Below are 20138 nucleotides of genomic sequence, written 5' to 3'. Positions count from 1 at the left end.
ATTTTTATCATTTATTTTATTTATTTGGCATTTATAATCATTTAAATTTTACTGTGTGGTTAATATCACATTTTCTGTGGTGTCACAAACTGAGAAACATTTAATTTCAGACTTAAAGTTAAAGTGCACCTATTGTCTGATTCACGTTTTTACATTTCCTTTGGTGTGTAAGTGTGTATTAGTACATGTTAACGATATGCAAAAGAAACAAACACTAAAATAAACGATGACGCGACTTATCATCTCCAACGTCAATCCCTTTTCCCCAATCAGGGACACAACGCTTTTCAAATCCGTGCAAATTCGAGTGTAAAATCTGGAGCTACAAAAATTTGGAAAATAATGTGTTTTATTAACCATAAACCAAGCAAACACATTGTATTATACCAAATACACAAAATAACATTGTTTTTTAGCAATGAAATAGGTGTACTTTAAAGGATTAGTCAATTTTCTTAAAAAATAATCCAGATAATTTACTCACCACCATGTCATCCTAAATGTTGATGTCTTTCTTTGTTCAGTCGAGAAGAAATTATGTTTTTTGAGGAAAACATTCTGGGATTTTTCTCATTTTAATGGACTTTAATGGACCCCAACACTTAATGCAGTTTAAAATTGCAGTTTTGAAGGACTCTAAACGATCCCAAACGAGGCATAAGGGTCTTATCTAGCAAAACGATTGTCATTTTTGGCAAGAAAAATAAAAAATATGCACTTTTAAAACACAACTTCACGTCTATCTCCGGTCCTGTGACGCGCCAGCGCGACCTCAGTAGTGCCGTGAAAAGGTCACGTGTTACATATATGAAACGTACATTTGCGGACCATTTTAAACAATAAGCTGACACAAAGACATTGATTAGTATAATTCGACAAACAACAACGTCGGAACGGTCCTCTTTCTTCACACTTGTAAACACTGGGGCGGAGTTTTACATACGTCATCCGTGACCTCTTGACGTGATGATGTATTACGTGAGGTCGCGCTGGCGCGTCAAAGGACCAGGGATAGACAAGAAGTTGTGGTTTAAAAGTGCATATTTTTACTTTTTTGTCAAAAATGACAATCGCTTCGCTAGATAAGATCCTTATGCCTCGTTTGAGATCGTTTAGAATCCTTTGAAACTCCATTGAAGCTGCAAGTTTGAACTGCATTAAAACTGTTAAGTGTTGGGGTCCATTAAAGTCCATTAAATTGAGAAAAATCCTGAAATGTTTTCCTCAAAAAACATAATTTCTTCTTCACTGAACAAAGAAAGACATCAACATTTTGGATGAGATGGTGGTGAGTAAATTATCTGGATTTTTTTAAGAAAATGGACTAATCCTTTAATAGAAGCTCTAAACAGGCATCAGATGGTCGGTCTGGCTGTGAGGAAACTTTACATGACTTTTCACTTTCCCTGTTAATCTGCTTTTTTGTTTTTGTTCTATTTCTTACTAATATTTTCTCTTTCTTTGGTTTCTCTCTATCATCTCTCTCCAGTCTCCTGTCAGCACTCAGGCGATTCGACCCGCCCCTGTCGCTCAAACTAAAATGATCACGTCCAGTTCTCCCAGCACTACGGTCCAGACCAGCACCTCAACCAGTCATGCTGTGAGCATCTCTCTCTCTCTCTCTCTCTCTCTCTCTCTCTCTCTCTCTCTCTCTCTCTCTCTCTCTCTCTCTCTCTCTCTCTCTCTCTCTCTCTCTCTCTCTCTCTCTCTCTCTCACTCTCGCTTATTAACAGCTCGGCTTAAAATAGAGTATGCCTACTATAAATAGGTAAATAACTTGCAAGCCTTTGTTGACAAATGAACTATTGCCAATGTTCTTTGTGATGTTGATGAAAAATTGGTTTTATTTTTTTAATTATTTCTGGGTGTGTAAATGTGATGTAGAAATTTTAATATTCTGAAATGTTGAATTGTTAATTTTTTTGCTTGTTTTATGCACAAAATCACTTAAATTTGATATTTTTGGTCTAAAACTAGACTTATTTTCTTTCTTGAAAATAATTTTTTGCAGTGCAGGTGTTACATATGTATGTTATGTTTTAAGATGTATGCTTGAGGTTTAAATTTGCTTGTAATACCCATGTTTACTTATCTTATAATCTTATAATTTTAAAAAAAATCTTATAATTTTATCAAATATCTTTTTGTAAACATGAAGGAAAGACAATGGCGAAAAACAATGAGAGAGAGAGAGAGAGAGAGAGAGAGAGAGAGAGAGAGAGAGAGAGAGAGAGAGAGAGAGGTGAACTTATGTTGTCAGGTGCGGTCAGAAATCTCTCTCTGCATCTGTCTCTCTCTTTCTCTCTCTCTTATTCTCTCGGCTCGTCGTCCCGCTCTCTCTCGGGACACGCGATGTGACAGGGCTCGCCGCGGCTGACGCTCCGGTTCTCCGTGGCCTTGCTGCCAGGCAAATGTCAGCTCCTGTTTATCTCCGTGTCTCTGTTCTTTCCTCTTGCAGAAGGCCCCCGTGGCAGCCGCCGTGACAGTGACAGCTCCCCAGCAGGTCCAGCCAGCCTTGGGCCCCCAGGGGTCCCTCACTCAGATGCCACTGGCCCCTCAGAGCGCGCCCTCTCCGGCCCCCGGAGCCCCGGTTGTCTCCCAGGTCTGTGTGCCCTCCTGCTCTTTCGCTCTTGTTATCTGTTCTTCTCTCAGCTCAAGTGACTGACTGTTCAACCCCTCAAGCTTCACTGGTTAACGGTCAGGATTTGGTTAAGCTCCACCCCAAACCACACACACACACACACACACACACACACACACACACACACACACACACACACACACACACACACACACACACACACACACACACACACACACACACACTGTCAGACTCGGATACGCACAGAAACACAAGGCTAACACAGCTGGGCGTACAAACACAGACACACAAATATAAACAAACACACACACAAACCACAGTAGAAGCCTCAGACAGCTGGACGTCACATCTGCCTTCAGTTTTTCACATGAATGCCAACGTGCAACTTATAGTTCACCATAAAATCAATTTTGCATGAAGAAAAATACGTTGATTTTAACATAATCAAAGATTATATTTTGTCCTGAAGCACATATTGAAAGCTCACATGCAAAAGCCCCAAAACGCCACCTCTGTTAAAAATGAAATGATGATCTTGACCGAATGCTCTCGGCATGCATGCACTTAGAGGGTTTTGCAGTAAAAGACAGTCATATTTGTTAAATATCAATGCAATGACTAAAGTGACATTTGTGAAAATTAAGGCATTTACTGACAAATAAGAAAGCTCTTCTTGGCTTTTGCAAAGAACAGACTTTTGATTGACACATTGTCTAACCTTAAATGATTGATGGTTTTGTAGCATTTAAATAAAACTTTGCACATTTCATTAAAACACTTTATTTAACCGCAAGGGCCGTTTGCTTATTAGTGAAACAAAAGCACATCAGAATGAGTCAGAAGCAGCATCCGTCCAAATCCAGGCACGCGCTTTAGCTCACCACCCTTCTGCAAACACACTTGGAGTTATGATTCAACACATGACACCAGCGTCTCGCTCTGTTCTGCAGGAGATGCAGGAGAACGTGAAGAAATGCAAGAACTTCTTGGCGACGTTGATCAAATTGGCTTCCCACAATTCCCCTTCCCCAGAGACGTCCAAGAACGTGAAGGCGCTGGTACAGGACCTACTGGTACGTGGAGACTCTTCTGGTCTGCAATGGAGCAAAAGATCTTATAAGTCATTTATAAATCATTACCCCACACAAGGGGGGGGGTGCCAAAAAGTTTAAGAACCATCAACTAGTAAAGCATTATGTTAGCAGTGCAAAATTATCTAAATAAAATGTGGAGCTTGTATTGCACTGTAATTTATAACTCACTTTGAGTTAAAGTGCCTGCCAAATGCATAAATGTAAATGCAAAAGGTATCATATGAAAATGATCATAAAATATCATTGTAATCTTGTAGGATTTTATTATAGTAAGGTCCAAGTTTCCTGTCAATGCTGGTTAAAAATTGCTGTACTTTATGAGTGAATCTGTTGACAAAATTATTGCATCATTGCAAGTTATTATTAGAGGGATAGTTCACCCAAAAATGAAAATTTTGTCATCATTTACTCACCCTCATGTTGTTACTACCCTGTATAAATCTCCTGCAAAAACATTGCAAAAAATGACTTTCTTACTTGTGTTTTTGTCTTGTTTTCAGTAAAAATATATATATATAAAAAATTTTTTTTAAGTGAATTTACTTAAAACTAGCAAAAACATCTGCCAATGTGGTAAGAAGAAATGGGATAACTCTTTTCTTAAACACTGCAACAATGATTTTCAAGAAAAAATGTTCTTAGTATTTTTGTCTTGTTTTCAGTAAAAATATCTAAAAAGTCTTAAATTAAGATGCATTTCCTTGATGAGCAAAACAACCTAAGAAAATAAGTCTAGTTTGTAGACCAAAAAAATCAAATTTAAGTGATTTTCTGAGTTTTTCTTGAATTTATTGTTATTATTATTATTGAAAAATGTTCAAGATTTTTTTGCTTACACCACTGGCAGATTTTTTTTGCTTGTTTTATGCACAAAATCACTTAAATTGGATATTTTTGGTCTAAAAACTAGACTTATTTTCTTGGGTCGTTTTGCTCATAAAGAAAAAGCATCTTAATTTAAGAATTTTTAGATATTTTTACTGAAAACGTGAAAAAAATGCTAAGAAATATTTTCTTGAAAATCTTTTTTTTTTTTTTTTTGCAGTGAACACACTGCAAAAAAGATCTGAAAATTCTTACATTAAAATGTATTTTTTATGAGCAAAAAGACCTAGGAAATTAAGTCTAGTTTTTAGACAAAAAAAAATCAAATTTAAGCGAATTTGTGCTTAAAACAAGCAAAAAAATCTGGCAATGGAATAAGAAAATTTTTCTTGAATTAAGTGTTTATGAAAAAAGTAAACTTATTTGAAGAATTTTTTTCTTAGTTCATTGTCAGGTTTTTTTTAACTTGTTTTAAGCACTAATTTACTTAAACTTTATATTTTTGTCTAAAAACTAGACTTATTTTTTTAGATAATTTTGCTCATCAAGAAAAAGCATCTTGATTTAAGAATGTTTAGATGTTTGTACTGAAAAGAGGGTAATTTTTTACAGTACACTGCAAAACATTTTTTCAAGAAAACATTTTCTTAGTATTTTTGTATTGTTTCAGTAAAAATATGTAAAAATTCTTAAATTAAGATACTTTTTCTTGATGAGCAAAACGACCCAAGAAAATAAGTCTAGTTTTTAGAACAAAAATATCAAATTTAAGTGATTTTGTGCATAAAACAAGCAAAAAAATCTGCCAATTGGGTATGCAAAAAACTTAACTAAATTCAAGAAAAATTCAAGAAAAAATTTGCTTACCCCATTGGCACCTTTTTTTTGCTTGTTTTATGCACAAAATCACTTACATTTGATATTTTTGTTCTAAAAAGTAGACTTATTTTCTTAGGTCGTTTTGCTCGTCAAGAAGAAACATTTAGGAATTTTTAGATATTTCTTTTTACTGAAAACAAGACAAAAATACAACGATTTTTTTTCTTGAAAATAATTTTTTGCACTGTATGGAAGATATTTGTAATGAATCAGGAAACTACTACTAAAAATACTACTATGAAAGTCAGTGGTTCTTGCTACAAAAATTGCTTAAAATATCTTCCTTTGTGTTCGGCAGTACAAAGAAAAAAATTTGGGGGGGGGGACTATCCCTTTAAATTGAAAATCAAACATCTGCATATTGTAATCCTTTTTTATTTGATTTATTTAATATGAATAAAATATAGAGAATTAATTTCTCTGACACATAAAACACATGAGGGCAACTTTTTACTATGAGTTATGTGATGTAAATGTCATGCAAGCAAATCTTAATATTGCCTTAATTCATTTGCATATCTCATCTCAGGATGCAAAGATCGATCCTGAGGAGTTCACCAGCCGTCTCCAGTCTGAACTGAAGTCATCGCCACAGCCTTACCTGGTCCCTTTTCTGAAGGTATATAAGCACACACATCTCCTGATACACATCCCTGCAGCAGGATGAGATGTCTGTCATTACTGAGAATGATGTTGGACTGTCCAGCAATGATAAAAAAATGTTTGAGAACCACTGACTTAAACAAATGGCTCACATCTTCTTAACAAGCTAGTTGCGTTTCATTCATGTTTTACTGAACTTCACTGAGAATTTAGAATTTAGTTCATAACCCCAATGAAAAATAATAATGTTTGATTTTACAAAGTTATTGGTTGCAAAGTGTATTTTTAATCTTTATCTTTTCAATAAAGCTGTTTGTGTGCTTGTCTTTGTGTTTGTGTAGAAAAGTCTGCCTGCGTTGCGTCTGTCTCTTCTGAACAGTCAGCAGTCTCTTGTACAGCCAAACAAAACCAGCGTGTCTCCGGTCCAGACGAGCATCAATGTGCGTCCACAGCAACCCAACAGCACCGGTCTACTACAACCAGTATGATTTTGTATCTCACTACATCAAAGCTAATAGATAAAACCAGACTGAGCACTACTATTACTATGGGAGGGATGTGTGATAGAAGTCCCGCCTTCCAGTTAAAAGAACCAATCATAAATCGTTAAAGACTGATGATTCTCTGAGGGAGGGGCTCTGTTAAGAGTCTCGTGAGGTGTTTGACAACCTGTGCACAGTAGCTTAAATTACCTTTTTTTAGTGCAATTTGAGAAAGATGATTATAGCATGATTTTAGAGATATCTGTCTTTCTCCGTTCACACAGATAGGACTTAGTCTTGCATGACTGAAATAACTGCCCAGAGGCTTGGCAAACATGGCCGTCTCCTTGCACAATTTCCCCAAAAGGACTTTGACTACATAGCTCTGAGGTCTTTCTTTCATGTGGCTCTGAGCTATAATGTAGAGTCAGTGTCCGATCCCAAAAAAGGGAAAGTGGAATGGATGAATGCGATCGGCCCCTGGCAGCACTGAGGGCCTCACAAGGACCAAAGTCTGTTATAGTGTTAGTCTGTTTTTTGGTGTCTTCACTTTGTCACTTCCTTGTTTTCTTTTTTTATTGTGCTGATAAAAATTCAGCCTGTTGGCTATTTTGTGCCACACTTATAAATTAATAAGACCTATGTTTTCCAGAAATAAATGGATTAAAGTACACTGCAAAAAATGACTTTCTTACTTAGTATTTTTATCTTGTTTTCACTAGAAATATCGAAAAATTCTTAAATCAAGATGTATTTTCTTGATGAGCAAAATGACCTAAGAAAATAATACTAGTTTTTAGACAAAAAATATACAATTTAAGTGAATTTGTGCTTAAAACAAGCAAAAATATCTGCCAATGGAGTGAGAAATTACTTGAATTAAGTGTTTAAGAAAAAAGAAATCTTATTTCACAATTTTTTTTCTCACCCCATTGGCAGATAATTTTGCTTGTTTTAAGGAAAATTTCACTTAAATTGTATATTATTTGTCTTAAAATTAGACTTATTTACTTAGGTCATTTTGCTCATCAAGAAAAAGCATCTTAATTTAAGAATTTTTAGATATTTCTACTGAAAACAAGACAAAAATACTAAGTAAGAAAGTCATTTTTTGCAGTGTAAATATACCTACAATGGAAGAATACAAAATGTTACACTGCAAAAAATGACTTTCTTACTTAGTATTTTTGTCTCGTTTTCAGTACAAATATCTAAAAAATCTTTAGTCAAGATGCTGTTTCTTGATAAGCAAAATGACCTTAGAAAATAAGTCTAGTTTTTAGACAAAAATACAATTTAAGTGAATTTGTGCTTAAAACAAGCACAAAAAAAACTGCCAATGGGGTAAGAAAAAATATCTTGAAATAAGTTGACTTTTTTCTTAAAAACTTAATTTCTTATTCCATTCCTTTCCATTTAAGCACAAATTTACTTATATTTTATATTTTTTGTCTTAAAACTCGACAAATTTTCTTAGGTCATTTTACTCATCAAGAAAATACACTTTCATATTTTCACTGAAAACGAGACAAAAATACTTAGTAAGAAAGTCATTTTTTGCAGTCTAATCAGAGTTTACACTGCAAAAAATGACTTTCTTACTAAGTATTTTTGTCTTGTTTTCAGTATAAATATCTAAAAATTCTTAAATTAAGATGCTTTTTCTTGATGAGCAAAATGACCTAAGAAAATACGTCTAGTTTTAAGACAAATAATATACAATTTAAGTGAAATTGTCCTTAAAACAAGCAAAATTATCTGCCAATGGGGTGAGAAAAAAAATTGTGAAATAAGATTTCTTTTTTCTTAAACACTTAATTCAAGTATTTTCTCACTCCATTGGCAGATATTTTTGCTTGTTTTAAGCACAAATTCACTTAAATTGTATATTTTTTGTCTAAAAACTAGTTTTATTTTCTTAGGTCATTTTGCTAATCAAGAAAATACATCTTGATTTAAGAATTATTAGATATTTCTACTGAAAACAAAACAAAAATACTAAGTAAGAAAGTCATTTTTTGCAGTGTAGTGTCAAGTAAGTGTTAAGTGAGTGTCTTGCGAGACGTGAGCACATAGGTTCCCATTACACACAAACTATATTTTGACATGATGAGCCCCACACACGACACCTCGAAAATAAATTGTTTTTTTCGGCTGCCACTGATGTGACATTTATCATTTACCTTTAAGTTATAGAACTTACCAGCATTGCTTATAAATATTAATTAGATGACTTCATGCTCGTTCTGCATTCGATTTTTACCATCAACACTACTGGTTGGTTGGGGTTTCTGCTTATTCTTTAAAGGATAGTTCACCCAAAAATGTACCGATCAGAAGCCCCATTCACTTCCATAGTAGAATAAAAGAATACTATGGAAGTCACTGTGGCCTCTGATCAGTTTGGTTACAAACATTTCCCTAAATATCTTCGTGTTCATCAGCACACAGAAATTTGTACAGGTTTGAAGCAATATGAAGATGTACGGAGCCCCTAAGGGGACATGGAGCAAAAATTTAATAAAGTTTAGTGCTCACGTGAAACTTTTGCGTGTGCCCATGAAACTTTTGCATGCGCACGTGAAACTTTTGCGTGCGCACGTGAAACTTTCACGTGTGCACGTGAAACTTTTGCGTGTGCACTTGAAACTATTGCGTGTTCACGTGAAACTTTTGCGTGTGCACATGAAACTATTGCGTGCTCACGTGAAACTTTTGCGTGTGCACATGAAACTATTGCGTGCTCACGTGAAACTTTCGCATGCTCATGTGAAACTTTCGCATGCTCACGTGAAAGTTTCACGTGCGCACATGATACTTTCATGTAGGCACGTGAAACTTTCACTTTCACGTGCGCACGTGATAGTTTAACATGCGAACTCAAAACTAAACGCGGTAGTTTCACGTGCGCACGCTAAAGTTTCACGTGAGCATGCAAAAGTTTAACGTGCACATGCAAAACTAAACTTAAAAAATAATTCTGCACATGAAGGTTTTGGGTGAGCTATCCCTTTAAGTATGTGATTTAAAAAAAATCGAAATTATAATAATAAAACTATTCAGTGACTTGTGCTGATGGTCTTTTTGTAGGGCATTAAGAGGGCAACGGGTCCTGGAGCTCAGATACGAATGCCTGTGGTTGTCACACACACGGTGCGGACGACAGGTGAGGATCTTTTGCACACCTGAGAGACCAAACTAACACACGAGTCCCTCTGGTCTTCCTCATTGTTAATGGCTGTAGCAAAGTAAAGCACTCGTTAAAGGGGGGGTGTATGATTTTCGAAAAACACTTTGGAAAGGGGAGTCGGGCCGAGTACCAAAACACACTTGTAGCCAATCAGCAGTAAGGGGCGTGTCTACTAACCCACATCGTTGTCTGGGTTGGTATGTGTGGGGCGGGTCTATCAAAAGAAGGTCCATGGGGGTAGGGGCGTGCTTGTTTAGGTGATTTAAAATATCAAAATTGGCTTCAGAGATCATGCACCCCGCCTTTAAATTATAACAACATACGGTAGAGAATAATATAAACGTTTTTTTTTTTCATTTTACATTACAGATCCAAAAATATTGATTGTGTTGGTCAAATGGTTTGGTAAACCAAGCAGGCAGTGATAGCTCACACACAGACAGATAGACAGACAGACAGACAGACAGACATGTTCAGGTGTGTGAATACAGATCTGATTTGTCTTTCTGTCTTCCTGCCGTACATAGTTTGATCTCTGTTGTGTTTTAGCCCTTAAATTGGATTTTCAGGGGGAACGTTTCTAAAAATACTGTCTGCTGTAGCTGTGGGCATAAAACATGCCTCTTAAAATCACGTTCAAATCCATCCTGACAGTCGTGTGTATGTGCGTGTATGTGTGGACACATTGAGAAGTGTTTAAGCGAACTCCGAGAGACAGACAGAGAAAAAAATATAGAGAAAGAGAGAGAGAGACATGAATATCAGTAAAACCAAACACATCTCACACCCTATTATATTTTTGGGTGAATCTAATACAACGTGTGAAGAACTGATGCCCGAAAATTTTACCCCAAAAAAATCAAAGCCAAATAATTATGTTTTTTTTACTGTACAGAAAAGCAGTATTAGCATTTTATATTCATTCTTACTGTAGATATTAATACATCATGGTCATATTTGTTGTACTGCTATTAATTTAGGCTGATTAAATTAAATAGTATTACAGTTGTTTTACTTTAAAACAGTACTGTAATAAACTCACAAGAATATAATATTTTATATAATTATATAAAAGTAATGCATTTACGCAAAAGAAAAATAATAAAAGTATTTCCAAAAAAATCTTTGTTTTCTTTATGTTAAATATAATTTTTTTTACAGGTAATTTAGGGGTGAAATGCAACCCAGATGTGTTTTGGTGTCATTCACAATGAGGGAGTTAAGCACAGATTCAACAGACAAATTATATTATAATAATATTATTCTGTCTTTTCATAGGGACTTTAGGGAAGCCATCAGCCATCCAGACGGGCAAAGGTCCCGCGGGCATCACCGTACAGCTCTCAGGAAATCAGAAGAACAAGCTGAATGACCCCGGGGGAGGCTCATTCAGGTACGTTCATGTCATATCCTGCGCTGACACACGAGGGCAGCGTTTCACCGAGCTGGTTCTCGTGTCTGCGAGCGTTTCTCACAGCGAGGGCCGACTGCTGGCTCTTATCACATTACTGCCCTTATGATTTCTTCTTGCTTAAGACTCATTCTGTACGTCATTGAGAATGAACATGTTGACGATTACCAAAATTGACTGTATTTACTTTAGCAATATCAATGTGCCAGGTCTTCCTTTGCATGTGCGTGATTCATCACTGCTATTCCAAAAAGGTTCAGATAGAGATAACTTAGTTCAAAAAACCTTGTGGCTGTTTAACTAAAAAACACTTTAACCAATTCCTAAAATTCCTCTGTTCAGTCAAATCCCAAGGCCGTTTTGCATTTATTTAAAAAAAGATTAAAGTGGCTAGTAAAAAGAATCTACTAAGATATAAGCAACATTTAAATAAAAAAAATCATACTTTAGTACGGCTGTCAATGCTTTTAGGGCCCATAAGAGTAAACTGGACCGTTTAACCAGTCACACCCTGACTTCCTTTAATCAATAATGAGTCTTCACATCGTCACATGACATGTGTTCATGCCATGAAGAGCGTTTAGTTTAGGATATTCAGTTTAGTCGTATATGCAGCTTATTTACAATGCTGAAGGTTGCTGCCTGTAGTGGTGGATCAATTTGGGTTTGTTACTGGCCGATATCGATAATAAGAATGCAGGGTGTAAAATGTGAATAATGTTTGGACATTTTACTGTCTGTCAGATTTTGGCTTTACATCTGAGTGTCTTTTCATTATGCACAAAACAAATTGAATGAACTTTAGCAGAAAGCAGGGTTCCCACGGGTCCTTGAAATGCTTGAAAGTTTGTGAATCTGGGGGAAGAAATTCAAGGCCATGCACTGCAAAAAATGATTTTCAAGAAAAAAATTCTTGAAACTTTTTCTTAAACACTAAATTCAAGAAAAATTCAAGAAAAATTTGCTTACCCCATTGGCAGATTTTTTGCTTGTTTTATGCAAATTTTATATTTTTGGTCTTAAAACTAGACTTATTTTCTTTGATCGTTTTGCTCATCAAGAAAAAGCATCTTAATTTAAGAATTTTTAGATATTTTTACTGAAAACTAGATAAAATACTAAGAATTATTTTCTTGAAAATCAATTTTTGCAGTGTGGAAAGTTTTTGAAAATATACATGCATAGATACAGGTAATTGAAAGTGCTTGAATCTATTTTATGCAAGAAGTTTTCTTAAAAAAAAATCCATATTATTCCCTGTGTAGTGTAGGATAATATCATAAAAATTCTAGACTTCTTAAGCACACGTTTCGCTAAATGCTTATATCTTCTGTATGCAAATGTTGATTCATACCAAAATGCTTTTTTGCATAGTTGTGTTTGACACATGAAAACGTCTCGGGTTACGTATGTAACTGTTGTTCCCTGAGAAGGGAACGAGACGCTGCGTCTCCCTTGCCATACTTTATGCGTCCCTGTAATGCTGTCTTTGGCAATATTTCAGATAGCGATATACTTCCTGGCTCGTGCTTCACCCTGTCTTTGTCGTTAAGCCTCACCATTGGTTGAATTTGATATACACATTCAGACGCACTTACCCCTGGAGGCGTCCCCAAAGTGTCACCGCATTGACGCAGCGTGAGTTCCCTCGAAAGGGAACTGTAACAATGTATCTTAAAAGGTAATACGATGTAACCTTGCTCTCACTTGAAATGTGTCCCCACATTTAGTCCTTCAATTTGAGGGTATTGACCTGGAAAGTCCTTGAAAAGTCCTTGAATTTGAAGTTAACTAAGGTGTGGGAACCCTGAGAAAGATTTGTGCATAAAAAAATCTAATATCGACCACTGCAATATATCGGCCTATCAGTAATTTACTAATGTAGACAGTAGAAAGCAAGATGGCTCACTATGGTTTGAAACAGAGCTGATGTGTTTTGTCTTTGTGTGTGTGTCACAGGTCACAGAGTTTACACCCGGGGCCGTACGCCGTAGGGTCTAATTGATAAACCAATAAATCTTTAGCTGTGATGCTAATTAAGCTGTCAGGTTTACTTGTTACTGACAACTTTCTACCCTACGGTCAGTTTTGTGACTATAACCCACCCTGATCAAAGCATATCACCCGTCGGATAAAACTGGGTCTTTTACTTTAGTTACATACTAAGCTTCATATCGGCACAAAGAAAATGCTATTAGTGGCTTATTGAGGAGAGATGTGCTGTCATTTTTCTAGGCAATCTGATGATTTCTGAAAATCTTTTAGACTTAAAATAACACTCGGGTTGACCTACCATCCAAAACACCCTGGAAATAACCTAACAATGATCTAGAAATGAATCCATATCTGTATTTTACCCAGGTACCTTCATCAAACGGTATGTGGCTGTTTGAGATGCCCACCCGCAGGAGAAACAAAGGGTGCAATTAAAGACAGTATGAGATCCTTAGCTAGTTTAAGAAGTTTATTCATGATCTTGTTTAATTATTTTTATACCTGGTTACCACAGTTTTAATGCAGAAACAATAAATGTAGTAATTATATGATTAAAGTAAGTGAAAGAAGATGACAAAGACAGATGAATACTCCAAATACCTTGAATTGTTTAATTCAGCTCATTTCTTCATCGTCTTTTTTGTTTGATGGAGGTGAACTCTGTAGAGTTAATAGTCTGTGTCAGCTCCTGCCGCGGTGTCAAGACTTATATTCACCCGGTCCAGCCTGCGAGAGGCGTGCGGCCACTGCTGCTCTGGCAGGGGGGCTTGATGTGACCGCGCAGACGTACGCGGGCACCAGAGGTGGCATGCACACGGGCTTAAAGTGCCAGGGGGTCAATGTCAGAAACCGAGGTATAGACACGGATGTAAATGAAAGTGGAGATGAGTGAACTTTGACCTCTGTGACCGTAGCGATGAAAGTTTTGAGCGCTGCAGGCGAGACACTCTGCTCCCCTGCTAATGTGCCATAATTAGGACACTGTTACCAAGGCAACGGAAACGAGAGAGAAAAATTATTGGCTGGAAAAGATGCCACTCACATCGACAGAACGTCAAGTTTGTGCAAAAGCTGAAATATTGGGAGTATAAAACAAAGGCTGGGTCCAAAACCGAAGGCAGCTGACTTGTTGCCTCGCTGCCTCATGAGGCATCAAGGCAGCTCCGGGAAACGCATTTGGACAGCTTTTATAGGCAGCGTAATGATAATCTGGCAGTGATTTGAACTCAACCAGGGTCGACCAATCACATTGCCCACGCACACACATGCATAGAATTGTGAGACAAGATGATGAAGGTATCTCAGCGGTCAGGATCTAAACCAAACCTTGGATTCGGACATGCCTTGATGCCTTTCTGCCTTGGAATGCTGCCTCCGAAGGCAACATTTTTAGGGATTTCTGAAGCAGTCAAAGTCACTTTAGGAAAGTTGCACCACTAGGCGGCCATGTTTGCAACGCCTCCAGGCAGTTATTAACTCTTTCTCCGCCAGTGACGAGATATCTCGTCATTTTAGAGAAAACATTTGCATAAAAAAAATTTTATTGATGAGGTTTTAGGGTTATCTGTAATACCGCGATTATCCACTAGATCCTTAGTCCTTAATTTATAAAAAAGTGAAGCAAAATTTTTTAAAATAATTTTGACTTTGTTTTGATAATCATTCTGAATCTGATCTCTAACAAAATTCCTTTACAAACATGCAATTATTTAATCTTTTTTGCTAAAAAAAAATTATTTTTGAAGAAAAATACCCATATTTCAGAGTTCATAAGCAGAGAAAAAATATAGATAGGATGAAAGTTTTTTCCCGTTTTGTTTGTTTGTTTATTGTTTGTTTGAAAGCAGAAGGTTTGTTTTTTTATTTGATATATTTGTATGTTTATATATTTTTAGAAGAACAATTTTTTGGAAACTTTTGTCAAAGGTTGCTGGCGGGTAACTTTTCAAAAAAAGGCTTGTGGCGAATGAGTTAAAGTCCTATCTACTTAAACGGGGAAAGACATAAATCGCCTTTATTTTATACTTTTAGTAAAATTGTATTAAAAGATTTGTTTTAGAGAACATATCTTGAATAAAGTTAATTTCGCTTTACTCATTGGTTAGTTTTTTTTTTTTCTTATTGTACTCAATAATCTAAAGAAAAGTGTATGCAATAAAAATGGTATGCAATAATTCGCTTAATAATGGTATATATGAAATGCAATATGATAATTCTTTTATTTAAGTTTTTTTAAATCGATTTGAACATTATTAAATTATATACACTGCAAAAAATTATTTTCAAGAAATAAATTCTTAGTATTTTTGTCTTGTTTTCACTAAAAATATCTAAAAATTCTAAAATTAATATGCTTTTTCCTGATGAGCAAAATGACCCAAGAAAATAAGTCTAGTTTTTAGACCAAAAATATTAAATTTAAGTGATTTTGTGCTTAAAACAAGCAAAAAATCTGCCAATGGGGTAATCACATTTTTCTTGATTTTAGTGTTTAAGAAAAATGTTCAAGATTTTTTTGCTTAACCCATTGACAGATTTTTTTGCATGTTTTATGCACAAAATCACTTAAATTTGATATTTTTGGTCTAAAAACTAGATTTATTTTCCTGGATCGTTTTGCTCATCAAGAAAAAGCATCTTAATTTAAGAATTTTTTTTATACTTTTACTGAAAACAAGACAAAAATACCAAGATTTTTTTTCTTGAAAATAATTTTTTGCACTGTAAAAATTATGTAATAAAAATACATGTTTCACCCTCTTTCTTATCGTTGATCGTCTTCCACACATCAGAGCACATTAGTATGCCAGTTTCTTTGGTTTTAATAATACTTTGCTACTACGTTGATTACGTAACCCTTTGAAATATTGAAATCATTTAATTATTGTGAATTACTGTGATATGCACATTTCAATATTTTCAATATACCGCAAACCCCTACTTTCTGTACTTTCTGAAGAGTTGTTTTATTGGCTCATATATTATGTAATGTGGTGTTTGGTGTCTTACAAGCAATAAAATAAAATGTTTGAGATCAGACTGAATTGATTGTGTGCAGGGATGATGATGATATCAATGATGTGGCGTCTATGGCTGGAGTAAACCTGAATGAAGAAAGCGCTCGTATCCTGGCCACCAACTCTGAGCTGGTGGGAACTCACATCCGGTCCTGTAAAGATGAGACCTTTCTGCCCACAGGTCTGTTACATCGACGGATACTAGAGACAGGTAAAGACCCGTTCATTGTAATATGGAGTTATTTTGATGAGCCTGTTACAAGTTCTCTGTTCTTTTAAATGTAGGCCAGTCCACGGTCACTGTGGACCATCAGGTCACTGGTGTGTATGTGTGTGTGTTTCAGCAATCTCACACTAAATTATTAGGGCCCGAGCACCGAGGAGCAGGCCAGAATGGCCTGCACCGAAAGGTGCGAAGCCCTATTGTTTTTGCTCGGATTATTAGGGCCCGAGCACCGAGGAGCAGGCCAGAATGGCCTGCACCGAAAGGTGCGAAGCCCTATTGTTTTTGCTCGAATTATTAGGGCCCGAGCACCGAGGAGCAGGCCAGAATGGCCTGCACCGAAAGGTGCGAAGCCCTATTGTTTTTGCTCGAATTTATTATTTTTTTTTTTTTTATTTTTTTCAACACTTGTGCTAATTTGGGAGCCTTAACATACTCGAAAAGTCTTGAAATTTGGCACACACGTCAGAGTCGCGTGCCACTAGGCTCATGCAAAGGCTGGAATACGGGCGTGGCAAGGGAGCTCTGTAGCGCCCCCTGTAATTCAAAAACAAACATTGGGGCACAGATCGGGCAAAAATGTACGCACATGTACGAGAGTTGGTACACATATAGATCTCATCGACCCGAACAACTTTCGCCCTCTAACATTTAAGCTCCGCCCAACAGGAAGTCGGCTATTTCGGATTGTTTAAAAAATGCATGCGGTGAACTTTTGAATACTCCTTCTAGGGGATTCATGGGATTGACACCAAACGTGGTGATCATGATGTCGAGACATTGTACTTGCTAAATTGCGAAGGGATTTTTGATATCTCGAACGGTTCTGCCATGGCGAAGCGACAAAGTCATGGCGAAATCAGAGAAACAGGAAGTGTCTAAAATCTAAGGCAAAAAATGTCTTATTGTGATGACACGCGGGGCGTTTGTTCGTCTGAAGATTCCGATCGCATTGATGTGCCTATTGTGAGTCTCGGGTATAGCGCCACCACCAGGCGCCAGGAAGTGTGTCAGTCACAAAGGTGGATTTTTTTGACAGTTCCATCCGATGTTCTTTTAAATACTCCTTCTAGGATATTCATTCGATTGACACCAAAAGTGGTCAACATGATGCTGAGACATTGTAGATGATAAATTGCGAAGGGATTTTTGATATCTCAAACGCTGTTCCCATGGCAACGCGTCAAACTTTACTTTCATTTTAAAGGCATATTTAAGCCTTTCAGTTGCATACAGTTAACTTTTAAATACTCCTTCTAGGATTTTCTTGCGATTGACACGAGAAGTGGTCAAGATGATGCCGAGACATTGTAGATGATAAATTGCGAAGGGATTTTTGATATCTCAAACGCTGTTCCCATGGCAATGCATCAAACTTTACTTTCATTTTTACACATATTTAAGGCTGACAGTTACATGCTGTGAACCTTTAAATACTCCTCGTATGGGATTCATGCGATTGACACCAGAAGTGGTCGACATGATGCCGAGACATTGTAGATGATAAATTGCGAAGGAATTTTTGACATCTCGAACGCTGTTCCCATGGCAACGCTTCAAACTTTACTTTAATTTCAGGCATATTTAAGGCTCTTGGCGTGCTTAGTTTAAGTTTAAATTTGGCACACACATCAGAGTTTTCGGCTGTTAAGTGTTGACAAAAAGGTCAGACATAGGCGTGTCTCTTAAGTGCCTCACTAGTGCCCCTGTTTGTCTAAAATGTGGGGTTTCTTTTACCTACAGTCCCCAAATGCCTCAGAAACAACATTAAATAGCCCACTGATATTTTACCCACTTGATGCCCTTGCCCGCCGTGCATCGTTTTCTCGGATGCACCATGTAGCGGTAAAAAAACGTGCGAGGGCCCGCCATTGCTGCTTGCAGCTATATTTATTTTTATTATTATTTTTTTTTTAGGGCCCGAGCACCGAGGAGCAGGCCAGAATGGCCTGCACCGAAAGGTGCGAAGCCCTATTGTTTTTGCTCGGATTATTATTTTTATTATTATTATTATTATTTTTTTTTTTATTTTTTTTTTACGTTTCGGGGCAATTTGGGGGCCTTAACATACTCAAAAACTCTTGAAATTTTGCACAGACATCAGAGTCGTCGGCCATCAGGTCCGGGCAAAGGCCGGACCACGGGCGTGGCAAGGGAGCTCTGTAGCGCCCCCTGTAATTCAAAAACAAACATTGGGGGACAGATCGGGCAAAAATGTACGCACATGTACGAGAGTTGGTACACATATAGAACTCATCGACCCGAACAACTTTTGCCCTTAAACCTATTAGCTCCGCCCAACAGGAAGTCGGCCATTTTTGATTGTTTCAAAAACGCATGTGATGAACTTTTGAATACTCCTCCTAGGGGATTTATGCGATTGACACCAAACGCGGTGAACATGATGTCGAGACATTGTACTTGCTAAATTGCGAAGGGATTTTTGATATCTCGAACGGTTCTGCCATGGCGAAGCGACAAAGTCATGGTGAAATCAGAGAAACAGGAAGTGTCTAATATCTAAGGCAAAAAATGTCTTATTGTAATGATACGCAGGACGTTTGTTCGTCTGAAGATTCCGAACGCATCGATGTGCCTATTGTGAGTCTCGGGTATAGCGCCACCACCAGGTGCCAGGAAGTGTGTCAGTCACAAAGGTGGATTTTTTTGACAGTTCCATCCAATGTTCTTTTAAATACTCCTTCTAGGATTTTCATGCGATTGACACCAAAAGTGGTCAACATGATGCCGAGGCATAGTAGATGATAAATTGCGAAGGGATTTTTGATATCTCCAACGCTGTCCCCATGGCAACGCGTCAAATTTTACTTTAATTTTAGGCATGTTTAAGGCTCTTGGCGTGCTTAGATTAACCTAAAACTTGGCACACACATCAGAGTTGTCGACTGTTAAGTGTGCACAAAAAGGTCAAACATAGGCGTGTCTCTTAAGAGGCTCACCAGCGCCCCCGTTTGTCTAAAATGTGGGGTTTCTTTTACCTACAGTCCCCAAATGGGTCAATAACAACATGAAATAGCCCACTGATATTTACCCACTTGATGCACTTGCTCACCGTGCATCGTTTTCTCGGAGGCATCGTATAGCGGTAAAATAACGTGCGAGGGCCCGCCATCGCTGCTTGCAGCTATATTTAGGGCCCGAGCACCGAGGAGCAGGCCAGAATGGCCTGCACCGAAAGGTGCGAAGCCCTATTGTTTTTGCTCAAATTTATTATTTTTTTTTTTATTTTTATTTTTATTTTTATTTTTTTTAACACTTTTGGGCATTTTGGGTGCCTTAACATACTCGAAAACTCTTGAAATTTGGCACAGACGTTAGAGTCGTCCGTCATTGCGAACAGACAAAGGCTGGAACACGGGCGTGGCACGGGGGCTCTGTAGCGCCCCCTGTAATGCAAAAACAAACATTAGTGCGCAGATCGAGCAAACATGTAAGCACATTTACGAAAGTTGGTACACATATAGATCTCATCGACCCGAACAACTTTCGCCCTCTAACATTTTAGCTCCGCCCAACAGGAAGTCCGCCATTTTGGATTGTTTAAAAAATGCATGCGGTGAACTTTTGAATACTCCTCCTAGGGTATTCAAGCAAATGACACCAACCGTGGTGTTCATGATGTCAAGACATTGGACTTGCTAAATTGCGAAGGGATTTTTGATATCTCGAATGGTGTTGCAATGGCGAAGCGGCAAAGTCATGGCGAAATCAGAGAAACAGAAAGTGTCTAATATCTAAGGCAAAAAATGTCTTATAGTGATGACACGCGGGGTGTTTGTTCGTCTGAAGATTCCGA

At 37.2% G+C, this 20138-nt stretch overlaps 1 protein-coding gene across 4 annotated transcripts in view; it reads left to right on the top strand.

The window, feature by feature from the left end:
• LOC129418790 (transcription initiation factor TFIID subunit 4) overlaps nt 1-20138 on the top strand; it is a 128462-nt gene that overhangs the window by 10329 nt on the left and 97995 nt on the right. For 3 of the 4 annotated variants that reach the window (XM_055173668.2, XM_055173673.2, XM_055173672.2), the window contains exons 3-10: nt 1490-1600; nt 2459-2602; nt 3553-3675; nt 5930-6019; nt 6345-6485; nt 9576-9651; nt 10954-11068; nt 16140-16309. In XM_055173668.2, coding sequence (XP_055029643.2) covers nt 1490-1600; nt 2459-2602; nt 3553-3675; nt 5930-6019; nt 6345-6485; nt 9576-9651; nt 10954-11068; nt 16140-16309 — 970 coding nt within the window. The remainder of the gene's footprint in view (nt 1-1489; nt 1601-2458; nt 2603-3552; nt 3676-5929; nt 6020-6344; nt 6486-9575; nt 9652-10953; nt 11069-16139; nt 16310-20138) is intronic. The other variant, XM_055173669.2, reaches the window with a different exon arrangement.

Source organism: Misgurnus anguillicaudatus, chromosome 15 (genome assembly GCF_027580225.2).
Source record: "Misgurnus anguillicaudatus chromosome 15, ASM2758022v2, whole genome shotgun sequence".
In the NCBI taxonomy this organism is placed as follows: Eukaryota; Metazoa; Chordata; class Actinopteri; order Cypriniformes; family Cobitidae; genus Misgurnus; species Misgurnus anguillicaudatus.
Note: the sequence above shows the minus strand (reverse complement) of the source record. Positions and strands in the feature narration are given on the sequence as shown.